General features: G+C 56.1%; 3 protein-coding genes across 3 annotated transcripts; 1 reads left to right on the forward strand and 2 right to left on the reverse strand.

Annotated features, from left to right (window-relative positions):
• Positions 1-1894: 1894 nt before the first annotated feature.
• HIGD2A (HIG1 hypoxia inducible domain family member 2A) lies at positions 1895-2827 on the reverse strand. The gene is made up of 2 exons (XM_056113142.1): positions 2636-2827; positions 1895-2270 (listed from the first exon to the last, which is right to left on the reverse strand). The coding sequence occupies exons 1-2, from the start codon at positions 2787-2789 to the stop codon at positions 2104-2106; spliced, it is 321 nt and encodes a 106-aa protein (XP_055969117.1). The 5' UTR covers positions 2790-2827; the 3' UTR covers positions 1895-2103.
• A 214-nt stretch (positions 2828-3041) lies between these two features.
• Positions 3042-7417, forward strand: NOP16 (NOP16 nucleolar protein). Its single transcript, XM_056113137.1, has 5 exons — positions 3042-3189; positions 3283-3391; positions 4772-4841; positions 5340-5446; positions 7019-7417. The coding sequence occupies exons 1-5, from the start codon at positions 3083-3085 to the stop codon at positions 7160-7162; spliced, it is 537 nt and encodes a 178-aa protein (XP_055969112.1). The 5' UTR covers positions 3042-3082; the 3' UTR covers positions 7163-7417.
• Positions 7418-11318: 3901 nt separating this feature from the next.
• Positions 11319-19033, reverse strand: ARL10 (ADP ribosylation factor like GTPase 10). Its single transcript, XM_056113134.1, has 4 exons — positions 18760-19033; positions 17758-17959; positions 12355-12530; positions 11319-11498 (listed from the first exon to the last, which is right to left on the reverse strand). The coding sequence occupies exons 1-4, from the start codon at positions 18940-18942 to the stop codon at positions 11325-11327; spliced, it is 735 nt and encodes a 244-aa protein (XP_055969109.1). The 5' UTR covers positions 18943-19033; the 3' UTR covers positions 11319-11324.
• Positions 19034-21894: the final 2861 nt, after the last annotated feature.

Consider the following 21894-nt stretch of genomic DNA (forward strand, 5'->3'; position numbering starts at 1 on the left):
GACCTTAGGTTGGCTGCTTGACTCTTAGATCCCTGTACTTTATCTCCTGACCCTCTCATTTTTTGGGGGACGGGGATCACACCCGGCGATGCACAGGGGTTACTCCTGGCTCTGCACTCAGGAATTGCTCCTGGCGGTGCTCGGGGAACCATATGGGATGCTGGGAATGGAACCCGGGTCGGCCTCGTGCAAGGCAAATGCCCTACACGCTGTGCTATCGCTCCAGCCCCATCTCATTTGATTTTTTAGATTTTCTTATTTTTGGCGGGGTGGGGGAGGCGGGGGTGGCGTGGTGGAAGAGCCAACCATGTGCAGAGGTTACTCCTGGCTCTGCTCTCAGGAATTACTACTGGTGGTGCTCAGGAGACCACAGCCAGAAATTACACCTGGGCAAGCCGCGTGCAAGGCAGGAGCCCTTCCCACTGGATTTGGTCCCAGGCTTTGGTCCCCCGTACTGTGTGGTACCCAGGGTACCACCTAGAGCAAGTCCCTAGCACAGGCCCTACTCCTGCCTCCAACCCTGCCCCAAATATTTGAGTCACTGCCAAAAACCGCATTGTATTAAGTGCCCCTGGGACCTCTCCGGACAAGCCACTGGCCAGAACTGTTAACTGATAACTGTTATCAGTGGGTGGTGCTGGGACCCCAGGGTGGGGACAAAGCCTCAAGCCTCAGCAGCAGGCATTCCCAGCTGAAGGTCAGGAAATTCTTTACGGGGCAGTCAGCCTCCCCAGCCCACGCTACAACATCACTAAACTCAACACCCAACGAGTAGCTAGGTAAAAAGAAATCATTTTTCTGGAACTCCAAGGATCACACCAACCCTAATTTTTTTTTTCTTTTGCTCACACCTGGCATTGCTCAGGGATTACTCCTGGCTCTACACTCAGGAATTACTCTTGGTGGGCTCCAGAGACCTTAAGGGATGCTGGGGGATTAAACCTGAATTGGCCATGTGCAAGCACCTTCCCTGCTGTGCTACTGTTCTGGCTCCCTTCAGGGGGCTGGAGGATAGTACAACGGGTAGAGCATTTGCCTTGCACGTGGCCCACCCGGGTTCGATTCCCAGCATCCCACACAGTCCACCAAGTACCACTAGGAGTGATTCCTGAGTGCAGAGCCAGGAGTAACCCCTGTGCATTGCTGGGCATGACCTAAAAAACAAAAAACAAACAAAAAAAGAAATACAAACAAAAACCACCATGCATCAGCCTGGGAACCGCATGCATTGAGCAGAGACTACATCTCACCCAGGAATCACTCTTTCTTGGGCGACCCAGGGGTTCCTCCTGGACACCATCTAAAACCAGAGTCAGAGCCAGAACATAAGTAGTGGGTAGGGCAGGTTCAATTCTCAGCACCCTGTATGGTCCCCCAAGCACTTCCAGGAGTAATTCCTGAGTGCAGAGCCAGGAGTAACCATTGAGCATCTCTGGGTGTGACCCAAAAGTAAAACAGAACAAAATAAAATCAACAAACAATCAAAAAAAAAACAGAAAAAAACCCAGGATCTCCACATGCAAGAGCAATTAATGCATTACCCTGTACTATCTCTCCAGTCTCAGTCCCAAGAATCTTCCTTTTCTTCTTCTTTTTTTTTTGGGGGGGGGTCACGCCTGGCGATGCACAGGGGTTACTCCTGGCTCTGCACTCAGGAGTTACTCCTGGCGGTGCTCAGGGTACCATATGGGATGTTGGGAATGGAACTTAGGTTGGCTGCGTGCAAGGTAAACACCCTACCCACTGTGCTATCGCTCCAGCCCCTCAAGAATCTTTCTTTTGAACAAAGTTTGGCAAATCCTTAAGTGTTTTCCTGCTAAAATCCGTGATGGAAAACCATAGAGATGAGAATGAGAAAGAATACACCAAAATACAGATTGTGTGTGTGTGTGCATGGAGGAGAAGGTATCAGTGTTTATTAATAATAAACAGAGAAAGGGAGGCACCTAGAGAAATGTGCCACATGCCAACGGAACCGATCTGCGATTCCTGAATTTAAAAAAAAATGGTCAGTTACACAACTGGCCACCGGAGTCCTGGCCTTCGGTAGACGTTCACAGGAGTGGAGGGGGGGGCAGGGGCAAGGTTCAGGGCTCGACTTCATCAGGCTCGCGACTTCATCGCGGAGGAGGCCAGGCCCAGCAGGATGGCCGCGACCGTCAAGCCCTGCGCGGCGATCCGGGTGCGCATCATGAGCTGCGAACGTTGGCTCTGGCCGCGGTGGAAGCAGTAGAGGCCGTACAGGAGGGCGGTGGCCGTGCCCAGGCAGCCTAGGGAGGGGACAGAGTCGGGGAGTTGGGAGGAGGGGGACAGTGATCGATCCAGTCCCGGGGAGCCCCCCCCCGCTCCACTTTGCCGCTTCCAGCCTCTTTGTCCCTAAGGTCAAACTCTCGGGACAACGGGCCAAAAAGAAGGGGGTGACGGGGTCACGCGAGGAGGCGGAGGTCCTCCCAGTTCAGTCCCCGCAAGCCCGACACCCCGATCACCGCCACCTTCCCCGCCGCTTCCGCCTCACTTCTAGTCCGCTCTCCAACCGGGTCCCCCCACCTGACTTCCCCGGTCCGCACCTATTTGCTTCCCCCCGACATCACTGTCCTCTCCGCCCCTGCAGTTCCTTGCAAGCCTCCCCGCTTACCTATGGGCACCAACGGGTTCTCGCGGGTTTTGCGAATGAACTTGTCCTTGACGCTTTCTGTCGGCTCGAAGACGGTGGGGCTAAAGCCTTCGATGACGGGGGGCTGCGAAGGGTCAAAGGGGGCCGCCGGGGCCACACGACCGGGCGTCGCCATGTCCCCAAGCCACTGCTCAGCGAGCCGGTCGCGGCGCCCCGCCCCCTGATGAGGTCATGAAAAGGGGCGGGGAGAAAGAACTTTGAGGCGCGGTTCACGCAGGCGCAGGAGCACGTTGCATTCTGGGAGTTGTAGGCCTTAAGCCCGTGTTCCTTCGGAAGGAGACTGCATTTCCCAGAAATCCCGCTCCTCTCTCCAGCACCGCCCCCCTCCCCGGGCGGAAGTCGCTGACTCCACGCGGTACCCGGACCCGCGGAGGGCTATCTTGAGCTGTCTGTGTGTTGCACCGCGCGATGCCCAAGGCCAAGGGAAAAACTCGGAGGCAGAAGTTCGGTTACAATGTCAATCGAAAGCGCCTGCACCGGAATGCGAAACGGAAGGCGGCGCCGCGGATCGAGTGGTGAGGGAGCCCGGGGTTCGGGAGTCTGTGGGGTTCCGGCGCCCCTGGCCCGACGGTGGGTGACGCTGGTGTCATCTCTCGCTCCTGCCGTAGCTCCCACATCCGACATGCCTGGGACCACGGAAAATCGGTGCGGCAGAACCTGGCCGAGATGGGTTTGGCCATGGACCCCAATAAAGCTGTTCCCCTCCTGAAGCGAAAGGTAACAGACGTGGTGGCGCCCCGACTTTGGACCCCGCCCCGCATCCCATCCGCAGCCTGGACCCCCCCCGACTGATCAGTCCCTGACCTCCCTCGCGCCCTTCTGGGTTTGCACCCCCTTCCGCCCACTAGTCTGCAAATGACCGGGATGGGGGTGCCCCGGGGTGGGCTCGGTTCCTGGGTTCAACCAGCCTTTCCCGTCCCCGGAACCTGGGTTCAAACTACCCCCTCCTCCACCCCGGCTTGCTCCACTTGACTTGTCTGCTGCGAAATGAACCCGATGGGGATCCTTACCTGCTCATTGGTGTTTTGAGTTTTTAATTTTTTCTGCCCTTGATTTATCTAATTAGGATGGAGTTTAAGATATTTATCTGGTGGGACACACACGCGCACGCACGCACACATGCAGGCACGCACGCGCTTTATGTTCCTTTACATCCTGTTCCAATGGTCGGAGGCTTTTCCATGACTACCTTCTGTCTGGACCACTAATATCAGAAAGCATAGTCTCAAGTCAGGTATCTGCTTTCTTCCTCAATCTATTTTATCTGATTGATCTGTTAGTTTGTATTTTGGGTTTTTGTTTTGGGGGCCATACCTAGATTTACTCGGGACTCTCCACTCAGGAATCACTCCTTCCCCTGTCCTATCCCTGCCCTCACTGGGCCTGGTGATCAATTTATCACTTTTTTGTCTGACTGTCTCATTGGAGGCCAGGATCGGGTTTAGCTCCTTCCTAAACACCCCCGTGGTGCCAGTGTGCTGTGGGGTGCTTTGAAATCTGAGCAGTGGGTTTTGTGACTCCCCTGCCCTCTTTCACATTGCCTATTCCTTCCTGCTGGTGCCCTGGCACAAATCGACACAGAATTAAGATCTGACATCTACAAAGTCAGCACTGACAGTGCCTGGGAGTGAGATGGAGAGCGCTCTCATTTAGGGTGTGGCCCAGCAAAGTGAAGCATCAGGAGCACGGTGTCTTTTTTTGTTTATTTTTGTTTTGGGGGGCCACCCCGGCTGGGCACAGCATTTACTCCTGGCTCTGCCCAGCCATGCCTCGAGAGAGGCTATGATTGTGCCGGTAGTTGTACCCAGTCAGTTGTCTGGAAGGCAAGCTGTCCTTTCTTAGCCGCTGTCCATCCTCTCTGACCCTCGTTGTGCCTGTTTGACAGATGAGCACAGAAAGGATTTCTGTGGCTGTCTTGGGAACCAGGACATGGACAGGCCCTGAATTCTTTGTGTCTCTTCCCTGTGACCGACGTTGGGCCAGGATTCTTCTGAGAAATGCAGTTGTGTTGGGGTGGGCAGGAGCTTCTAGAACTTTCCTTCTACCCCAACTGGCCTGCCTTGGCCTCCTCTTGCTCATGGACTCGGATCTGTGCAGGTGAAGCCCATGGATGTGGACAGCGTGGAGAAGAGTGCGGTGCTGGTGCGGAAGCCCTATGTTCTCAATGGTAGGCGCTGGGACCCTGTGGGCCCCTGTTCTCTCTCTCCATCCGCCGGGGTGCAAGGCAAGACAGGCGCCAGAGGGCTGTGAGCAGATCTGGGGCCCCCAGGGACCAGAAACCTTTTTGTTGGTTTTTGATTTGGGGCCACAGCAGGCGATGGTCAGGCATTAGATCTGGTTTTGCACTCAGGGGACTCTTCTAGCGGGCTTGAGGCACCCTATAGGATGCCGGAGATGGGACCCAAGGCCCCTAAGAGATTGAAACTTGCAAGGCAAGTGCCCGCCCTGCTGTGCTAGCCTTTCCAATAGCCAATAACTGCCCAGATGAGCGTGTTCCAGGAAGCGAGAGAAAAAGGTTCTGGCTTTGGATTGGTGGAGGCCCGCGAGCTCAGCCAATCACTGGGCTTTCTGCCCCACCCATTCCCGCTTTGGGGGCGGGGCCAGGGCTGGTCGCACAGGACCACTGAGCCCTTTATAAAGCCTCCCTCCCTGGCTTCTCCCCCAGACCTGGAGGCTGAAGCCAGCCTTCCCGAGAAAAGAGGAGACACGCTGTCTCGGGACCTCATCGACTACGTCCGCTACATGGTGGAGAACCACGGCGAGAACTACAAGGTGAGGGGCAGGGCCTGAGGGAAATGCGGGAGGAAGCCGGAGTTCGAGGGGCGGGCACGGGGGGGGGGGGTTCTCCCCAAAGCCGAGCCCTGGCTGTGGGTGATTTGACTTCCATGCTGGGACCTGACCTGCGTCTGGAATAAGACTGGAGCTAATTGTATGGTTTTAGGGGGCGGGGTGGGGGAGGCGGCTTACCTGGCGGTGCTCTAGATCACCGAGGATCGAACCCGGGTGGGCTGCGTGCAAGGCAAGCGCCCACCCCGCTGGCCTCTCTCTCCAGACCCATTCTTGTATGTTTCTGTGTTCCTTGATTAGGATTTTCCGTCCTCGGGATTTTTGTTTGGGTTCATGAGATCATAGCCCGGCCATGCTCAAGGGCTTTCCCTGCAGGCTTCTGCGCCCAGGGCTCAGACAGTGCTCAGAGGACCATGTGCTGTTGTGGATGGAACTTGCTTGCAAAAAACAAAAACAAAAACAAACCTCCTGCTTGCAAATCTGCAGAGTTCAGCCTGGTGAAAGTTCCCCTACCCTAGCTGCGAGTTTCACACCCGGCGGCACACTGGGCTTACTTTGGACTCTGCACTCAGGAGTCACTCCTGGCGGGACTTCGGGGACTCTGTGAGGTTGTTGGGGATTGAACCTAGCGTCAGCCATGTGCAAGTCAAGTGGCCTTCCTGCTGTACTGTCTCTCTGGCCCCAAAGTAGCCGATGCTCAGGAGTACTCCTGGCTCTGCACTCAAGAATCACTTGAGTGACCATATGGGATGACGGGGATCGAGCCTGGGTCGGCCATGTGCAAGACAAACGCCTTCTGCATTGCACTATTCTCCAGCCCCCATATTTCCTTTTTCTTAAAAACCAAAAATTTTCTTTAAGCATCACGATTTACAAAGTTGTTCACAGCACAGTTGTTTCAGGTATTCTATATTCCAGCACCCGTGTGACCTTCCCTCCATCAGTATCCCTAGTTTCCCACCCACCCCCCAGCCAGCTCCCTTAGCAGGCACTAATTAATTTACTTTATATTGCTTATTCCAACACGCTCTCGTAAATGACGTTGCTAGAGCCGTGGCCTGAGAATTTCCTGAGCGCTTAGGTGCGCTTAGGTGCAAGCTGGGCTTCTGAGCATCTACTCAGTGTTCGCGTCTAAGTTCTTCCTCCTGGGCTGTCATCAGTTCAGTGAGGTTTTGGGGGTGCCACGTATGTGGCTGCTCGTTTTGGGGGCTTCAGAGCTGGGAAGAGCAGCTGCTGGCAACTCCCCAGCCTCTCTGAGATCAGTCCTGAAGCTGGGATGTTTACTGGGGCGGTGGTGGGAGCTGGATGTGGATGGGCGGGGCTCTGGAGCTGCATGTGAGTGGGCGGGGCCCTGGGGCCTGCATGTGGGTGGGCAGGGTGGGTGGGGCCGGGCCTCCAGCTGGGCCTCCTTCCTGGGATAACTCAGCTGCCAGCATCCCTTCCGAGATCAGAGATTCTTTGGGGAGCAGATCGGGGCGGAGGGGGGTTGGTGAGGCGTCCTCCGCAGGTGCTTGCCCCATTTCATTCAGAGCTCATCTGCCGCCTTCCCTTTCCCAGGCCATGGCCCGCGATGAGAAGAATTACTACCAGGACACCCCCAAACAGATTCGGAGTAAGATCAATGTCTACAAGCGTTTCTACCCTGACGAGTGGCGGGCTTTCCAGGAGTCCTTGCAGAACACGAAGATGGAGGTGGAGTGAGTTGAGGGGTTGAGGGGGGGGGAGTGCCTTCACCCCCAAGCCCCACCCCTCACTCCCTGCTTCAGACCACTCCCTCGACCCAAGCAGCAGCAGCAGCCTCACCAGCAGTCATAAGCCAGGATTTGCATCCTGGAGGAGGTGTGGCAGCAGATGAGGTGGGCCACACCCGGTCGGACCTTAGCTGCCACCCACAAAGCTCCTTTCTGGGGGCCCAGAGACTCCTTTTGTTCTCATGGGGGCGGGGTGCAGGGAAGGAGGGACGCTTTGAAGATTGTATGTACAGAATAAAACAAGGCTTTATTTTAGGTCCTTGGACTTTTTTTTTCTCTCTGCTTGGCTGGGGTTCGAACCCAGGGCCTCACTTATGGCAGAGTCTAACAGCGAGTCCCATCCCCGATCCTCAGCAGCTCTGGGCTTGGCATTGCTGCAGTCAGAGGAGCCCTGCCTGGGATCCCAGAGTCTCCACCCAAGCTGGGAATGTGGCTTTGAAGAGTGGGCCCTACTAGGCGCCTATCCTCACCCCCCACTAAAAAAAAAAAAAGCCTTTTTATTTTTTGTTTTTAAATCTTATTTAGTCTTTTTTGGCTTACACCTGGCAGTGCTGTTTCTCCACTCAGCATTGCTCCTGGTGTTGCTCAGGGGACCCTATGGGATGCCAGGAATCGAACCCGGGTCAGCCGCATGCAAGGCAAGTGTGCTATTGCTCCAGCCCGCTTATTTATTTATTTATTTATTTTTTTCTTTTTGGGTAACACCCAGCAATGCTCAGGGGTTACTCCTGGCTCTGCACTCAGGAATCACTCCTAGAAGTGCTTGGGGGACCCTTTGGGATGCTGGGAATCGAACCCAGGTCGGACACGTGCAAGGCAAACTCCCTACCCGCCTTGCTATCACTCCAGCCCCCGCTTTTTTATATTTAAAGCCACACTTGGCAATGCTCAGGAATCACTCCTGGAAGTGCTCAGGGATGCCAGGAATTGAACCCAGGTCGGCTGCGTGCAGGGCCGGCGTCCTCCCCGCTGGACTAGTGCTCTGGCCACTCCTCATGCTTATTTCCTGCACTGATCCCACCCCACCCTGACCCCACTGCCCTGGGCTGCGGGGCTGTTAAAAGAGCACCCATTCTAGGGTCTGGAGCAATAGCACAGCAGGTAGGGTGTTTGCCTTGCATGCGGCCGACCCGGGTTCGATTCCCAGCATCCCATATGGTCCCCCGAGCACCGCCAGGAGTGATTCCTGAGTGCAAAGCCCGGAGTAACCCCTGAGTATCGCCAGGTGTGACCCAAAAAGCAAAAAAAAAAAAAAAGAAAAAAGACCCATTCTAGCCACACCCCGACATCCCACATTCCACACAGCGACACCACAGCCAGTTCATGTGTTTATTTGTGGCCTGAGAAGCTGCCCACTCTCCGTGTCGAAGCCCTCCCCATATTCCCCGGGGGAGGTGCTCCCAGAGCTGCAAACCCCCATTCCTTCCAGATCCTTGGCGGGCTTGTCCCCCGAAGTCCCCCGGCTCTGAGAACAGGACTCCTGGGCAAATGGCAGTTTTACAAAGGTGGGGAGCAACATTTGGGGGAGCAGCTGGTGTTTCTCAGCAGCACCATGGAGTTGAGATTCTTTTTTGTGTTTTGGTTTTCGGGCTACACCCGGCTGTGCTCAGAATTCCTCTAGGTGGTGCTCCGGGGATCGTATGGGTTGTTGGGGATCGAACTCAGGTTGGTCTAGTGCAAAGCAAGTGCCCTCCCGTCTGTGCATCACTCCAGCACACGGAGTTGAGATTTTCTTAAGCACCTCTGGGGGCTGGACTGAACCAGCCCTGCTCGGAGCCTGCCTGCTGGAGAAGGGCACCCAGTGGCTTCTGGGGAGGCGGGGCCAGTAGCCTCTAGAAATACTCTTGCCTGCTCCATCCATACCATGTGGGTTGTCTTGGCCTCTCCCAGGACCGGAAGTGGCTCAGAGAAGGTGGGGAGCAGAAGTTGCCGATTCTGGAAGGACTATCACTAGTGTCAAGGTCACGGCCATCCTCGGAGGCCCTGGGTAGCAGGGAGGGCATGGCCACTGGCAGGGAGCACAGCACCCCACTTCCCCTAGGTGAGCTCAGGGGCCTCGCTTGGAAAAGGACCCCCATTTCCAGTCCTGAGGCTGGAAAAGAAGTGCAGGGGGTCTGCTGGGCTCCTGAACCCCTATTCGGGGCAACTGGAAAAGATCACTGGGCCTTTGGGCTGTTCCAAGACCGGCCTGGGCCACCCTTGGCCAATGTCACCCTGACTGGCTGCCCCATGTGGGGTCCCAGGCTGGGAAATGTGCCGGGTTTGGGGGTCCCTGGCACCACTGCTTCTGAATAGGTTTGCATTCTTTTCCCCCTTCTACTTAACTGATTGCTAAAGTCAACACTGGAGAACAAGACAGGACTCTGGGGCTAGGAGGACCTCAGCAGTCAGGTCTGATCCCCAATACCACGTGGCTCCCTAGAGCATCAGGTGGGAGCCCAAAACACAGAAACCAAAGAAGTTTCTTTTTGACTCTTTGGTTTTGAGGCCACACTATCGGTACCCCGAATAGACTCCTGGCTCGGTGCTCAAAGGTCACATGGAGTGGCTCCAAGGGACCCTAAGGGGGGACCTGAGACTGAGCCTGGGTCAGCCACTTGCAAAGCAGACCGCTTCTCCACTAGACCATCTCTCATACCTAGGAACCAAAGAAGTTTCTGGAACTTCTTAGGGCTGAAAAAGGAAAAAAGGTGGCAGCCAAGTTCAGCCATCGGGATTATCTCTTTTTGACTGAAGAGCCAAAAGCAAACCAAAGAAAGATTCCTCCTTCCTGTGGAAGCTCAGGAGTTCCAAGAAGAAGGACTTGGTCTACAGCCCCTGCATGTCTAGGGACCCAGCGACTGGGGAATGAATTCCAGGCCCAAAATGCTGTGGGAGAGGTTCCTGGGATCCACCCCTGGCATCACCAAAAAAAAAAAAAAAAGAGGGAGGGGGAGCTGGAAAGAGTGGACAGCGGGGAGGGCCCTTCCTTGCACGTGGCTGATCCAGGTTTTATGCCCGGCATTCCATAGGGTTTCCCGAACTCCACCAGGAGTGATCTCTGAGCACCACTGGATGTGTCCAACAAAAAGACAAGCCCAAAGTGGGTGGGTGGGAGGATCTTTCAAATAAATAAGTAGATACAGCAATAAACTTTTTGGGGGGGTAGATGAAAGACTCCAGGGGACCCCAGAGATCCTGTCCCATTATGTTGGCGCAGAGGGGGATGGGCCCAGGCTGCCCCATCAGCTGATCCAGTTGCAGCACTGCCAGGGGATTTCTTGACTGGGTAGCCGTTCTCTCGGAATAGGATTGCTAGAGAGACAGCATCGGGTCCAGCTGGTTCCAGGTGAAGGCTCAGAATTCCTTACACCGGGGGCAGGGCTCCACAGATAGAGCTCGGTGAGCACACGACTCTTTGGGGTGCCAGCAACCACCCTTCACAGACCATGTTTAACGTCTGAACATCCTGACATTCTCAATGTCCTGGGATTTAGAGGTTGAGCTGCAAACGCCGTTCTTGGATGAATGAAAGAAAAAGTTCCAAGCCATCTCACACCCACCGGGGTGGTGATCTTGGGTACCTGGGCTCCCTGCTTCCCCAAGGTGAACACCGGCCCTGTCTGGTCCCGGCCGGGCAGGGCGGGCCTTTCTGATGAGGGGAGGTGAATCAATTCTGGAGCGGAGAAGCCAGGTTCAGGGGTTAGTGGCACTTCTTCACGGAGCTCCCGAACCCATCTCCTGGGGTTGCCCCAGCACTTAGGATCTTTGGGGCTGGGAACTGCAGCTCCAGCATGGGAAAACATGACAATCATCCTATCCCCGCACAGCGGCAAGGTCAGGCCAGAAAGGCAGTGCAGCAAGAGAGACCGCAGATCAAGGTGGGAAGGCGCAGAGCACCAAGTCGCCAGCAGGGGACAGTCTTGGGGGCGCGTTTCCGATCCCGACCTGCAGGGGGCGCTCGCTGCACAGATAGCCGGGGAGGCGGTGGCCTGCCCCGAACGCTGCATCCAGTGCCAGCCTGGAATGAGGCAGCGCGCTTGCACCACCACCCCTGCTCTGCGTGCAAAGCCGACTCCCGGAGAGGCTTGGTCTGGTGGTGGTGGTAGCTCCAGCCCCTGGTTGGTTGCAGCCTAGGAGAGCAGCTCCAGCAGCAGCCGCCAGATGTGCACGGTGCCAGGGTTCTCGAAGCCGGGTCCCTCGGGGGCCACGCTGGCGGCGAGCAGGAAGACCTCGCGCTGGCTGTCGAGAGTCTGCAAACCCAGTTCCTGCTGCAGCTGCACCATGCTGACCGCCTCGCTCAGGTCCTGTGGTGGGGGGCGGGGAGGGCCGTGGAGAGCCGCTGAGCGGGGACCCCACTGGAAGCCAGCCCCTCCCCCAACACCCTCTGCTGCCCACCATCCAGGTGGAAAAACATAACAATCATGTCCCTGCACAGAGGCAAGGTCAGGCCAGAAAGGCAAGTGCAGCAGGAGAGACCTCAGAACCAGGTGGGAAGGCACAGAGCACCAGGCCGCCAGCAGGGGGCAGTCTACGGGGACGGGCGCATTTCCGATCCCGACCTGCAGGGACTGCTCGCTGCACTGCTCACCTGGGAGGCGGTGATTTTACTCCAGCCAGAACACCCAAGTCCCGGCTCCTAGCAGGGGCTGCTTGGGTGCAGGGTCTCCATAATCAGCACCCGCTATTTTAGGGGTTTGTTTGTGGAGGGGAAGGGGTCATACCTTGCGTTGCTTGGGGCTTACGCCTGGTGGTGCTCAGGGTAGTGCATGGGATGCTGGGGATGGAACCAAACGCCCTGCCCATTGTATCATCACTCTCACCCCAAGCACCTTAACCTTTCTATTATCTATCTCTGTTTCTTTGGGCTTGGGGGCCACACCCAGCACTGCTCAGGATCCCCTCCCGGCCGGGCTTGGCAAACTCTATGGAGTTTCAGGGACCCAAATGGCACCATCTGTGTGCAAACAGGGACCCTAATGTGCACGGCCAGCGCCTTGACCCGGCTCCTGGCTTGGGCCGTCTCTGCAGGGCATCCCTTGACTGACCTCTGGGTGGCTCTAATTTAGAGCAAGGCTCCTGGGCTGAGGTTTTTTCTCCAGAGCTCAGCCCCTGCTTCCAGACTCCCACCCGACCTGGGCCCCCAACGCCTCGCCCCCTCACCTGCTTATTAGCCACCACAACCACGGGCAGGTCGGGGTCCTTGTCCAGCAGCCTGTGAAGCTCCTGCCGGGCCCAGGGAAGCCGCGGGCGATCGGCCGAATCCACCACGAACACCAGCACGTCCACCTCGTTCACAAACTCCTTCCAGTAGAAGCGCAGGTTCTCGCTGCCACCGACTGAGGAGAGGCAGGAGCCCCCCCACTCAGAGCTGCCCAGAATCGCCCCCACCCCACAGCCATTCCCAAGGTGTTTCTCGTGGGTGGGCGGAGCCAGAGCCCAAGTGGGCGTGGTCACATCGCGGGTGGGCGTGGTCATCGTTCGTGGGCGGGGCCGGGCACTTGGTGGTGGGGCCGCGCTGGTCGGCAGGGCCTGAGGACTTGCCTTGCAAAGATGAGGCTCTGGGTTCGATCACCGACACCACAACATCAAAAACAATAATGCAGGAACTAGGTGACAGAAACATTTCACAGTGGTGGGGGGCAGTTGGAGGGACTGGGCAAGAGTCCTGAGGGGAAAGAGCCCTTTGTCTTTCTCCCATAGGGCTTAGGTTCAATTCTAGTGTCCTGTGGGGTTCCTCTAAGCTCCAACCCCTTCCCCCCCCAAAAAAAAACAACCTTTCACAGGAGTCAAGAGACAGAGGATGGGGGAAGGGGGAAGGGCACTTGCCTTGTGTGCAAATGAGCCCGGTTCCTCTCTGACCCCAGAAGTGAGCACAGATGGACCGGACGATAGTATACTGGGGAGGGCACTTGCCTTGCAATGCATCCCATATGGTCCTGATCCCTGCCAGGAGTGATTCCTGAGTGCAGAATCAGGCATCACCCCTGAGCACTGCGGAGAATGGGCCAACACCCCCGTTCCCCCCCTCCCCGCAGCAAAGAAAAAAAAAAGTGCGTACAGAGCTGGGAGTAGCACCTTCAGCACCATGTAGTAGCAAACAAAGCATTTTACAGGATTCGGGTGTAGGAGGTGCTTAGTTAAGCCTCTTCCTGGGGTGTAGTAGGTGCTCAGTTAAGCCTCCTCCTGGATTGCTTTCTGGAGACAAAATGAGATACAGCCAGAAGCCAGGGGACCTGCCAGGGACTCACTGTCCCTTCAGTCACGTACCCTCCTTGGAATGGCACAGACCACCCTACCTACCTCCCCCAAAAAACCTGGGTTTTGCAGTGCCCCGCGGAACACCCCAAATGCCAGCATCTCGGGTTCGACCTCAGTGTTCTTTCAGAGAGAGAGCCGCTGACCTCTGCCCTCAGCACAATGCTTGGCACGTAGCAGGCACTCACCAAGTACTCACTGAGTGCTTACAAGGTGCCAAGCGCTGAGCTGGGTGCTGGGGATGCAGAGGCGAGCCAGGCAGGCAGGACCCCCACTTCCCCCCACACCGCCCCTGCTAACCAGGACCCCCTGGGGGGATCCATCAACCCATGGCCGAATGAAAGGGAAATCCCAGACTGAGGGGTCAGAGAGAGAGAGAACAGCCAACAGGGCAGTTGTCTCCCTTGCAGCCAACCCAGGTGGGATTCCTGGCAGCGCCAGGATTCATCCCTGAGCCGAGCCAGGAGGAAGCCTCCAGCACCACCAGGTGTGGCCCAAAAAGCAGGAAAGACACATAAAGAGTGTGGGGGGGGATGGGCAGAGCAATAGGACAACGGGGAAGGCACTTGCCTTGAAAGCAACCTGCTGGAGCTCGATCCCTGGCATCCCATAGGGTCCCCTGAACCCGCCAGGAGTGATCCCTAAGTGCAGAGCCAGGAGTAAACCCCCCTCAAAAAAAAGGAAAAAAAAAAAGAAGTCTTTGGGGCTGGAGCGATAGTACAGTGGGTAGGGCATTTGCCTTGCATGAGGCCAACCCAGGTTCGATCCCCAGCATCCCATAGGGTCCCCCAAGCACCGCGCCAGGAGTAATTCCTGAGTGCAGAGCCAGGAGGAACCTGAGCTGGGTGTGACCCAAAAAGGAAAAGAAAAAAAGAGAAGAAATCTTTGGGGCTAGAGTGATAGGACAGCAGAAAAGGCACTTGCCTTGCACACGGCCAACCTGGGTTTGATCCCCAACATCCCACAGGGTGCCCTGAACACTGCCAGGAGTGATGCCTGAGCCCACAGCCAGGAGTCAGCCCTGAGACCGCCCCCTTCCCCACCCCAGCACAAAAGAAAAGAGTAAAGGGCCCTTTCCTGGTGGGTCTGTCTGCCAGGCTTTGTGGGAGACCACTGCGGGGTGGGGGAGGCTGTGGTGGGGAGATCAAAGCTGGCAGGGAGGGCCTGGAGTAATAGCACAGTGGGTAGGGCATTTGCCTTGCGCGTGGCCAACCTGGGTTCGATTCCCAGCATCCCATATGGTCCCCTGAGTACCGCCAGGGGTAATTTCTGAGTGCAGGAGCCAGGAGTAACATCTGTGCATTGCCGTGTGTGACCCAAAAAAGAAACAAAAATCAAAGCTGGCAGGAAAGCAGAAGCATCTTCGACACCAGGGGCTCAGGGCCACCTGCAAGGGCCAGCATCCTTCTGGTCCTGTAACAGATGAGCCTTTGATCTGTGTCTGTCCCATCCTGCAGCAGGGCCAGACTTCAGCACCGAAGTCCCCCAAGCTGGGTGTTGCTCCTGTGCTAAAAAGCCTGGACTGGGGCTGCTCGGACCCCCAGCGCCCTCCACTCACCCTCGGCAACCCTCTTTGACCTCCGTGTCCCTGGCAAGACAGGGGCCCGAGGAAAGTCTGTTGAAAGACCAGATCCTAGGCAACCGCTAAACATTTGCCACAGGGAAGGACAGATGTCACCAGGGTTAGCTGGTATGAAGCAATCCCTGAGACTAGAGAAGCTGGGTCCCCAGGGGGGTCAAGAGTGAGAGCCCCAGTCTGACTCACCAGTGAGCGTTTAACTGGGCACTAGGGTTTAAAAAAAAATTAACTTTTTTTTGGGGGGGAAGAGGGTGAGGCAGCGCAAATACCCAGCAGTGCTTTGAGCAGCTCCTGACTCTGGAATTTCTCCTAGCAGTGCTGAGGGAAACTAGTGGGCTGGGGATCGAACCCGGGGCTCCAGGCTGCAAAGACATGCACTTCTGGGGCCGGAGCGATAGCACAGTGGGTAGGGTGTTTGCCTTGCATGCGGCCGACCTGGGTTCAATCCTCGGCATCCCATATGGTCCCCCAAGCACTGCCAGGAGTAATTCCTGAGTGCAGAGCCACGAGTGACCCCTGAGCATCACTGGGTGTGACCCAAAAAAGCAAAAAAATGAATAAATAATTTACTTCTGCCCTCTGAGCCGTCTCCCTGGCATTAAGCCTTTGACTTCCATTGACCTCCCTGAGGCTTTGTGGTTTGAATCCCAGGACCGACCTCTCACCCGGATCCTTAAGACCTCTCCAGGGATCCCTGAGAACCTGGGACCAGATCTTTCGATCACGGGCTCAGAAAGTCCTCCCAGAGCCTACGTACATGGGTGCCAGCATTGACACAGGCCAGTCTGTGGGCCGAGTGACAGTCCCCAATACAGCAGAGGGTCCTCAGAACCTAGCCTGGTGAGGGGCGGGAGCAAGAGGGGTGGGTAGAGAAAGGCTCACGGGTGGTAGTGGGGAGACCGGAGAGAGAGCACAGCAGGGAGGGTGCTTGCCCTTCATGAGCCAGACTGCTCAATCCCCAGCATCCTATAGCGTCCCACCACCATCCCCCAATACCACCAGAAGTGATTCCTGAGCCAGGAGGGAGCCCTGAGCATCCTCAGGTGTAGCCCAAAAACTATTTACAACAACAACTGTCCTCGCGTTGTTCACCGATTTACTCCAGCAGGCCCAGTAACGTCTCCATTGTGAGACTTGTTACTGTGTTTGGCATACCGAATATGTCACAGGTAGCTTGCCAGGCTTTGCTGTGCCCGTGAGACACTCTCGGTAGCTTGCCGGGCTCTGCAAGAGAAGCAGAAGTATTGAACTCGGGTCAGCCGGGTCTGGGGCATGCAAGGCAAATGCCCTACCTGCTGTGATGAAAAAAAAGGCGCGGGGGGGGGGGGGGGGGTGTTTATAGAGAGACTATCCTTTTCAGTAAAGAAGGGCTTTCCAGAAGGATGCAAAAGTATAAGCAAAGATGCAGAGGATAGAGAACAAGGCAGAAAGTGTCACACAGCAGCTTAGGGGGACACCTGGGCCACCGCGGGCAAACCGAAGCAAAGCGATCAATGATTTACCGTATTTCACCGTGTCATTGTTGCCCAGTGCGTAATCTGTGCCCTGTGTTTTCTTTTTTTCAGTTCAACGCTTGGCTTCTGACCTTCTCATCTGTATTAAATTTTTTTCCAGTTTTTGGCCCACACCCAGCTGTGTTCAAGGTTTCTTCCTAGCTTGGTGCTCGGGGATCACTCCTGGCGGTGTTTGAAATGACTATATGTGGAACTGGGGATTGAACCCAGGTCAGAAACGTGCAATGCCAGAGTCTTAGACCATTTACTGTCTCTCCAGCCCTATAACCCTGTTACAATCTCCCCAAAATTGTCACCCTCCCTACCATTTTGGGGAGAGAAAAACAAAACAACATATTGGGTATAGAACTGCGCGATTACACAGTGAAATACGGTAACTTGCTGGATTTTTTTTTTTTTCTTAAGACAGAAAAGTTTGAACTAGTGTGATAGTACAGCAGGTCGGGCGTTTGCCTTGTACATGGCAGACCTGAGTTCTATCTCCAGCACCCCATAAGGCTACTCCCCCCCACCCCCTTGCCTCACCCTGCACAGCCGAGTGTGGCTCCTAAACAAAACAAACAAAAGAAAAACAGATAGAAAAGTTTGTTGAAAAGCTGAAAAGCAAGAAACTCCCTGGGAATTTAGATAGGATTAAGCAAAGTGTGGGCTGTTGGACTCTCTCTTGTACAGAATACTGCTTCTAGCTTTATGAAATCGTCAGGAGGAGTTTATCAAGAAACCCCACGCAAGCAACTGCTCAGTATGGGGACAACTTTAGCAGTTGGCGAGGCGACCATTGATAAACCTGCAGGATGAGGGACAGGGGTCTGAGTTAGAGATCCGGGCTCAGGAAGGAGCTTCTAGGCTGGATTTGCCTCTAGCCTCCCAGACTGGCGTGGGAATTGCTCAAAGACCTGAAGGACAAGAGCTACAGAATGTTGGGGAGGGCGTTCTTGCCTTGCATGCCTTGGATGCTGTCTTCCCCGGCATCCTGTATGGTCCCCCGAGCACTACCAGGAGTGATTCCTATGCACAGAACCTGGAGTAAGCCCTGAGCACTGCAGAGTGTGCCTCCCCGCCCCCAAATCAAACCAAACCCAAACTAGATGAATCCTGTTTAGCTCCAATCCGCATGCGTGCAGGGGACTCGTGGTGTGTGTGTGTGTGTGTGTGTGTGTGTGTGTGTGTGTGTGTGTGTGTGTGTTTCGGGGAGGAGGGTTCGGTTCTGCTCACTCTCTAGCAGGTCCACCTCGAAGTCCTTGGTGGGCAGCCGCACGGAGTTGAAACCCCAGGTGGGGACGTGGCCTTCCAGCGGGGGTTTCCCGGCCAGCACGCGCAGGAACGTGGTCTTGCCCGAACCGTCCAGCCCCAGCACCAGCACCTCGCGTTGCTCCAGTTCCTCCAGCGCCGGCTCCTCATCCTCCTCGTCCTCGGGCTGCGGGGCACAGGGGAGGCTGGCTGCAGCCGGCCCCCTCCCGGAGCGCGCCCCGCAGCCCCAACATCACCGCCCTCGATCCACCCCTGCAGGGCCGGGAGGGGGGGTCCGGTGTGGGGGACCAGGACCCAAGCGCGATCTGGGGAGTCCTGACCCTTTGCCATGCCGTCCTCTGCCTTCGCCTGTGTGACCTCGCGTGACTCATAAGCCAGTCCGCGGCGTCGCCCCAGGGTCCCTCTCCCCCCACTGTGGCTACCCCTGGAGAGAACGAGGTCGCTAGCGCCAGGACCTCTCACCACGCGCCGGCCCCCGCGTGCACTGCGCAAGCGCTAACCACGCCCATATATAAAGCCACGCCCACAAGTAAGGCCACACCCATAGAGTCACGCCCAGACAAGCCACGCCTACAAGTCACGCCCAGTCAAAACCACGCCCCTTATGAAGTGACGCCCAATCAAACCACACCCCCATGGGTCACGCCCAATCAAACCACACCCACGAAACCACGCCCTATAAATCCACGCCCACAAACACGCCCCCTTGCCACGCCCCTTGCCCGGGCGAGTCCGATCGCGTCTCAACTGGGCTGCCGCTACCCCCCCACGGACAAATGCCCACTCGGCGCCGGGACTCCGCATGTCCGCTAGGCGCGCCCACCCGCGCCGGCCCATGCGTGCGTGCTTGCAGCGGCCGCTCGGTGCCCCACCCCCGCTGCAGAGCCCGCTGTCCTCGGAGCTCCCGGGGCGCCCCCTCCCCCCGTGGAGGGGGTCGCTGCACAGCCCGCTTTGCCCCGCACTCACGTCCCACTCGTCCCACTCGGGGAGGCGGCCGGGCTCGGCGCCCCACCAGGCCTCGGCGCTGTCGCAGCGGCGCTCCCGTCCTCGGCCGCAATAGACCTTCCAGAGGACGAAGAGCACCGAGCCCAGCACGGCCGCGGCGCCGCCCAGCGCCAGCACCAAGGGGCCGAGGGGCCGCGGTGCCATCGGAGCGGGGCGCCGGGCGCGGGGCCGGACAGCGCTGGCCCAACCCGGCCGCCGAAGATGGCCCCGCTGCGCCGACTGCCGCGCCCACCCACCCGACCACGGCCGCGCACTACAAGCCCCACAATGCCTCGCCGCTGTCGCGACAGGGCGCGGGGAGTGGGCGCGGGGACCTCCGGCTCCTCCCGTGTGGGGGGCGGCAAGCCGCGAGGGGGTGCGTCTGCCGGGGCTCTCGGTGGAGCACGCGTCTTTTCTCCCGGTGCCCTCCTAAAACGGTTCGGCCAGGGATCGGACCATAGTACAGTGGGCAGGATAATTGCCTTGCATGCCCCTAACCCAGGTTCGGTGCCCGGCACCGGCACCCCATCGGGTCCCCCCAGCATGGCCAGGAGTAACCCCTGAGCACTGCAGTAACAGTGCAGTAACAAAAGATCTCGAACCCCAGGATGAGGGACTCGACTCTGGTAACGCGAAAATGGATTTTCTCTTGTTCTGGATAACTTTTTGGTAGGGTGAGATGAAAACGATCGGATTAGGGACCAGAGTGACCGTACAGCGGGGAGGGCATTTGCCTTGCACGCTGCCGACCTGCATTTGATCATCAGCGGCATCCCATATGGTCCCCTGCCAGGAGTGATCCCTGAGCAAAGAGCCAGGAGTAACCCCTGAGCATCGCTGGGTGTGGTCCAAGAACAAAACTTTTTTGTTTTGTTTTTAGGTTCACACCTGGCGATGCACAGGGGTTACTCCTGGCTCTGCACTCAGGAGTTACTCCTGGCGGTGCTCAGGGGACCCTATGGGATGCTGGGAATCGAACCTGGGTTGGCCGCATGCAAAGCAAACGCCCTACCCGCTGTGCTATCTCTTCAGCCCCCGAACAAACAAAAATTTTTTAAAAAGTAAAGAAAAAGATGGGATTAGAGGTCAGAGGATAGTATAGTGGGTAGGCAGTTTACCTTGCACATGGCCAACTGGGGTCCCCTGAGCTTGCCAGGAGTGATCCCTGAGCCCCAAAAATCAAAATAGAAAAGTAATTGGATTAGATTAACTCTATTTGCTTTACTTTAACTTTGGGACATAGTGGAACTCGGGGCTTATTCCTGGCTCTGTGCTCAAGTGACAATCCTGGTGGGCTCGGGGGACCATCACTTAATCACTTAACTTCCCGTTAGTCGTCGATTTGCTCGAGCGGGCACCAGTAACGTCTCCATTTGTCCCTGTCGCGTGCTAGTGTAGCCCAATGGCATCTGTTCGCTCCAGGAACATGAAGGGCCTCAAACTGATGGTTCATGATCTTGACAAAGAAGTCTGACCATCTGGTAGGTGGGCGGCCACGCGGTCTTTTGACATCTCGTGGAATCCAGTCGGTAACAGCTCTAGTCCAGCGGTCATCTTTAAATCTCATTATGTGACCAGCCCATCTGATTTTCGACACCTTGGCAAATGAGACAGCGTCCCTGATTCTTGATCGTCGACGGATGTCAGAACTCCGGATTCTTTCTCTCATTTGAGTGAAACGTGATATTCCAAGCATAGCTCTTTCTATTCTTCTTTGGGAGACCTGAATAGCGTTCTCATCTTGTTTGCATAGGGCCCAGGTCTCTGAGGCATATGTTAATGTAGGAAGAATAGTGGAATCAAAGAGATGTGCCCAGAGCCGGAGGTTCTTCATCCTCTTAGCTATTTCTTCGACGTTCTTGAAGGCATTCCAAGCCGCTCTCTTCCTCCTGCGCAGCTCGGGTGCCAGGTCATTTGTCATGTTGACCTCTCGACCTAGGTACACATAGCTGTTGCATTCGGAGATGGTCGTTCCATTGAGAGCGAATGGGGCGTCAGGAACGAGGCTGTTTCTCATAAACATTGTCTTCGTAAGATTCAGCTGTAGTCCTACCTTTCCACACTCACGGTCAAAGTCGGCCAGCATTTGTGCCGCTTGGCTGATGTTTGGTGTTATTAAAACAATGTCATCAGCAAAGCGGAGGTGGTGTAGTTGCCGACCATCTATCTTCACTCCCATTCCTTCCCATTCTAGTCGTCGCATGATGTTCTCGAGGGTGGCACTGAAGAGTTTCGGTGAAATGGTATCACCCTGCCGCACCCCTCTCTTGACATCAACGATCACTTCTTTGTAGAATGGTGAGATCCTGGTAGTGAATCCGCAATACAGCTCACGGAGGATCCTGATGTATTGGGCTTGAATGCCCTGATTGGCTAGGGCTTCAATGACCGCTTCTGTCTCAACAGAATCAAAGGCCTTCTTTAAATCAATGAACGTTAAACAGAGCGGCATCTTGAACTCCTGAGAAACCTCAATGAGCTTGGTTATTGTGTGGATATGGTCGATGGTGCTGAATCCTTTGCGGAACCCGGCTTGCTCGCATGGTTGTCCTTCATCTAGTGTTCTGCCAATCCTATTTAGGATGACGCGAGTGAACAACTTGTAGATGACAGACAATAGGCAGATCGGGCGATAGTTGCCAATGTCATGGATGTCTCCCTTCTTGAACAGTAGTACGGTCCTGCTGGTTTTCCATTGGGACGGAACCTTGCATTCAGACAGGTAGCGAGTGAAGAGCCGAGCCAGTGTATTGATGAGTACTGACGGCAGGTTCTTCAGGTGTTCAGGTCTGACCTTGCCTGGGCTGGGTGCTATTTGTTTCTTTACCGACGAAATGGCGTGTCGGATTTCGGAAGGGAGAACGTTGGGAACGACATATCCATCCTGTGGAATTTGGTATGTCGGCAAGTGGACATGGCTATCGAAGAGATTTGAGTAGAAGTCATGGATAATCTTCTCCATTGCCGTTCTGGAGGATGTGATGGATCCATCAGGACGTCGGAGGGCAGTCATCTTGGTCTTGTAGTTGGCGAAGGACAGGCGGGCGTTATGAATACTTTATGAATAAAAGTATTCGGGGGACCATCAGGGGTGGCAAAGATTGAACCTGGGTTGAC

Source organism: Sorex fumeus, unplaced genomic scaffold, assembly GCF_029834395.1.
Source record: "Sorex fumeus unplaced genomic scaffold, SorFum_2.1 ptg000019l, whole genome shotgun sequence".
Taxonomy (NCBI): domain Eukaryota; kingdom Metazoa; phylum Chordata; class Mammalia; order Eulipotyphla; family Soricidae; genus Sorex; species Sorex fumeus.

Bases quoted from the DNA above. Each gene is read 5' to 3' on its own strand.
- HIGD2A (XM_056113142.1), bottom strand. From the start codon at position 2,789: ATGGCGACGCCCGGTCGTGTGGCCCCGGCGGCCCCCTTTGACCCTTCG. The intron at 2,271-2,635 runs GTAAGCGGGGAG...TCCCCTCCCTAG, and splicing joins GAACCCGTTGGTGCCCATAG to GCTGCCTGGGCACGGCCACC.
- NOP16 (XM_056113137.1), top strand. From the start codon at position 3,083: ATGCCCAAGGCCAAGGGAAAAACTCGGAGGCAGAAGTTCGGTTACAAT. The intron at 4,842-5,339 runs GTAGGCGCTGGG...CTTCTCCCCCAG, and splicing joins GAAGCCCTATGTTCTCAATG to ACCTGGAGGCTGAAGCCAGC. The intron at 5,447-7,018 runs GTGAGGGGCAGG...TCCCTTTCCCAG, and splicing joins ACCACGGCGAGAACTACAAG to GCCATGGCCCGCGATGAGAA.
- ARL10 (XM_056113134.1), bottom strand. From the start codon at position 18,942: ATGGCACCGCGGCCCCTCGGCCCCTTGGTGCTGGCGCTGGGCGGCGCC. The intron at 17,960-18,759 runs GTGAGTGCGGGG...TGTGCCCCGCAG, and splicing joins CCGAGTGGGACGAGTGGGAC to CCCGAGGACGAGGAGGATGA. The intron at 11,499-12,354 runs GTGAGGGGGCGA...CCCCCACCACAG, and splicing joins TTGTGGTGGCTAATAAGCAG to GACCTGAGCGAGGCGGTCAG.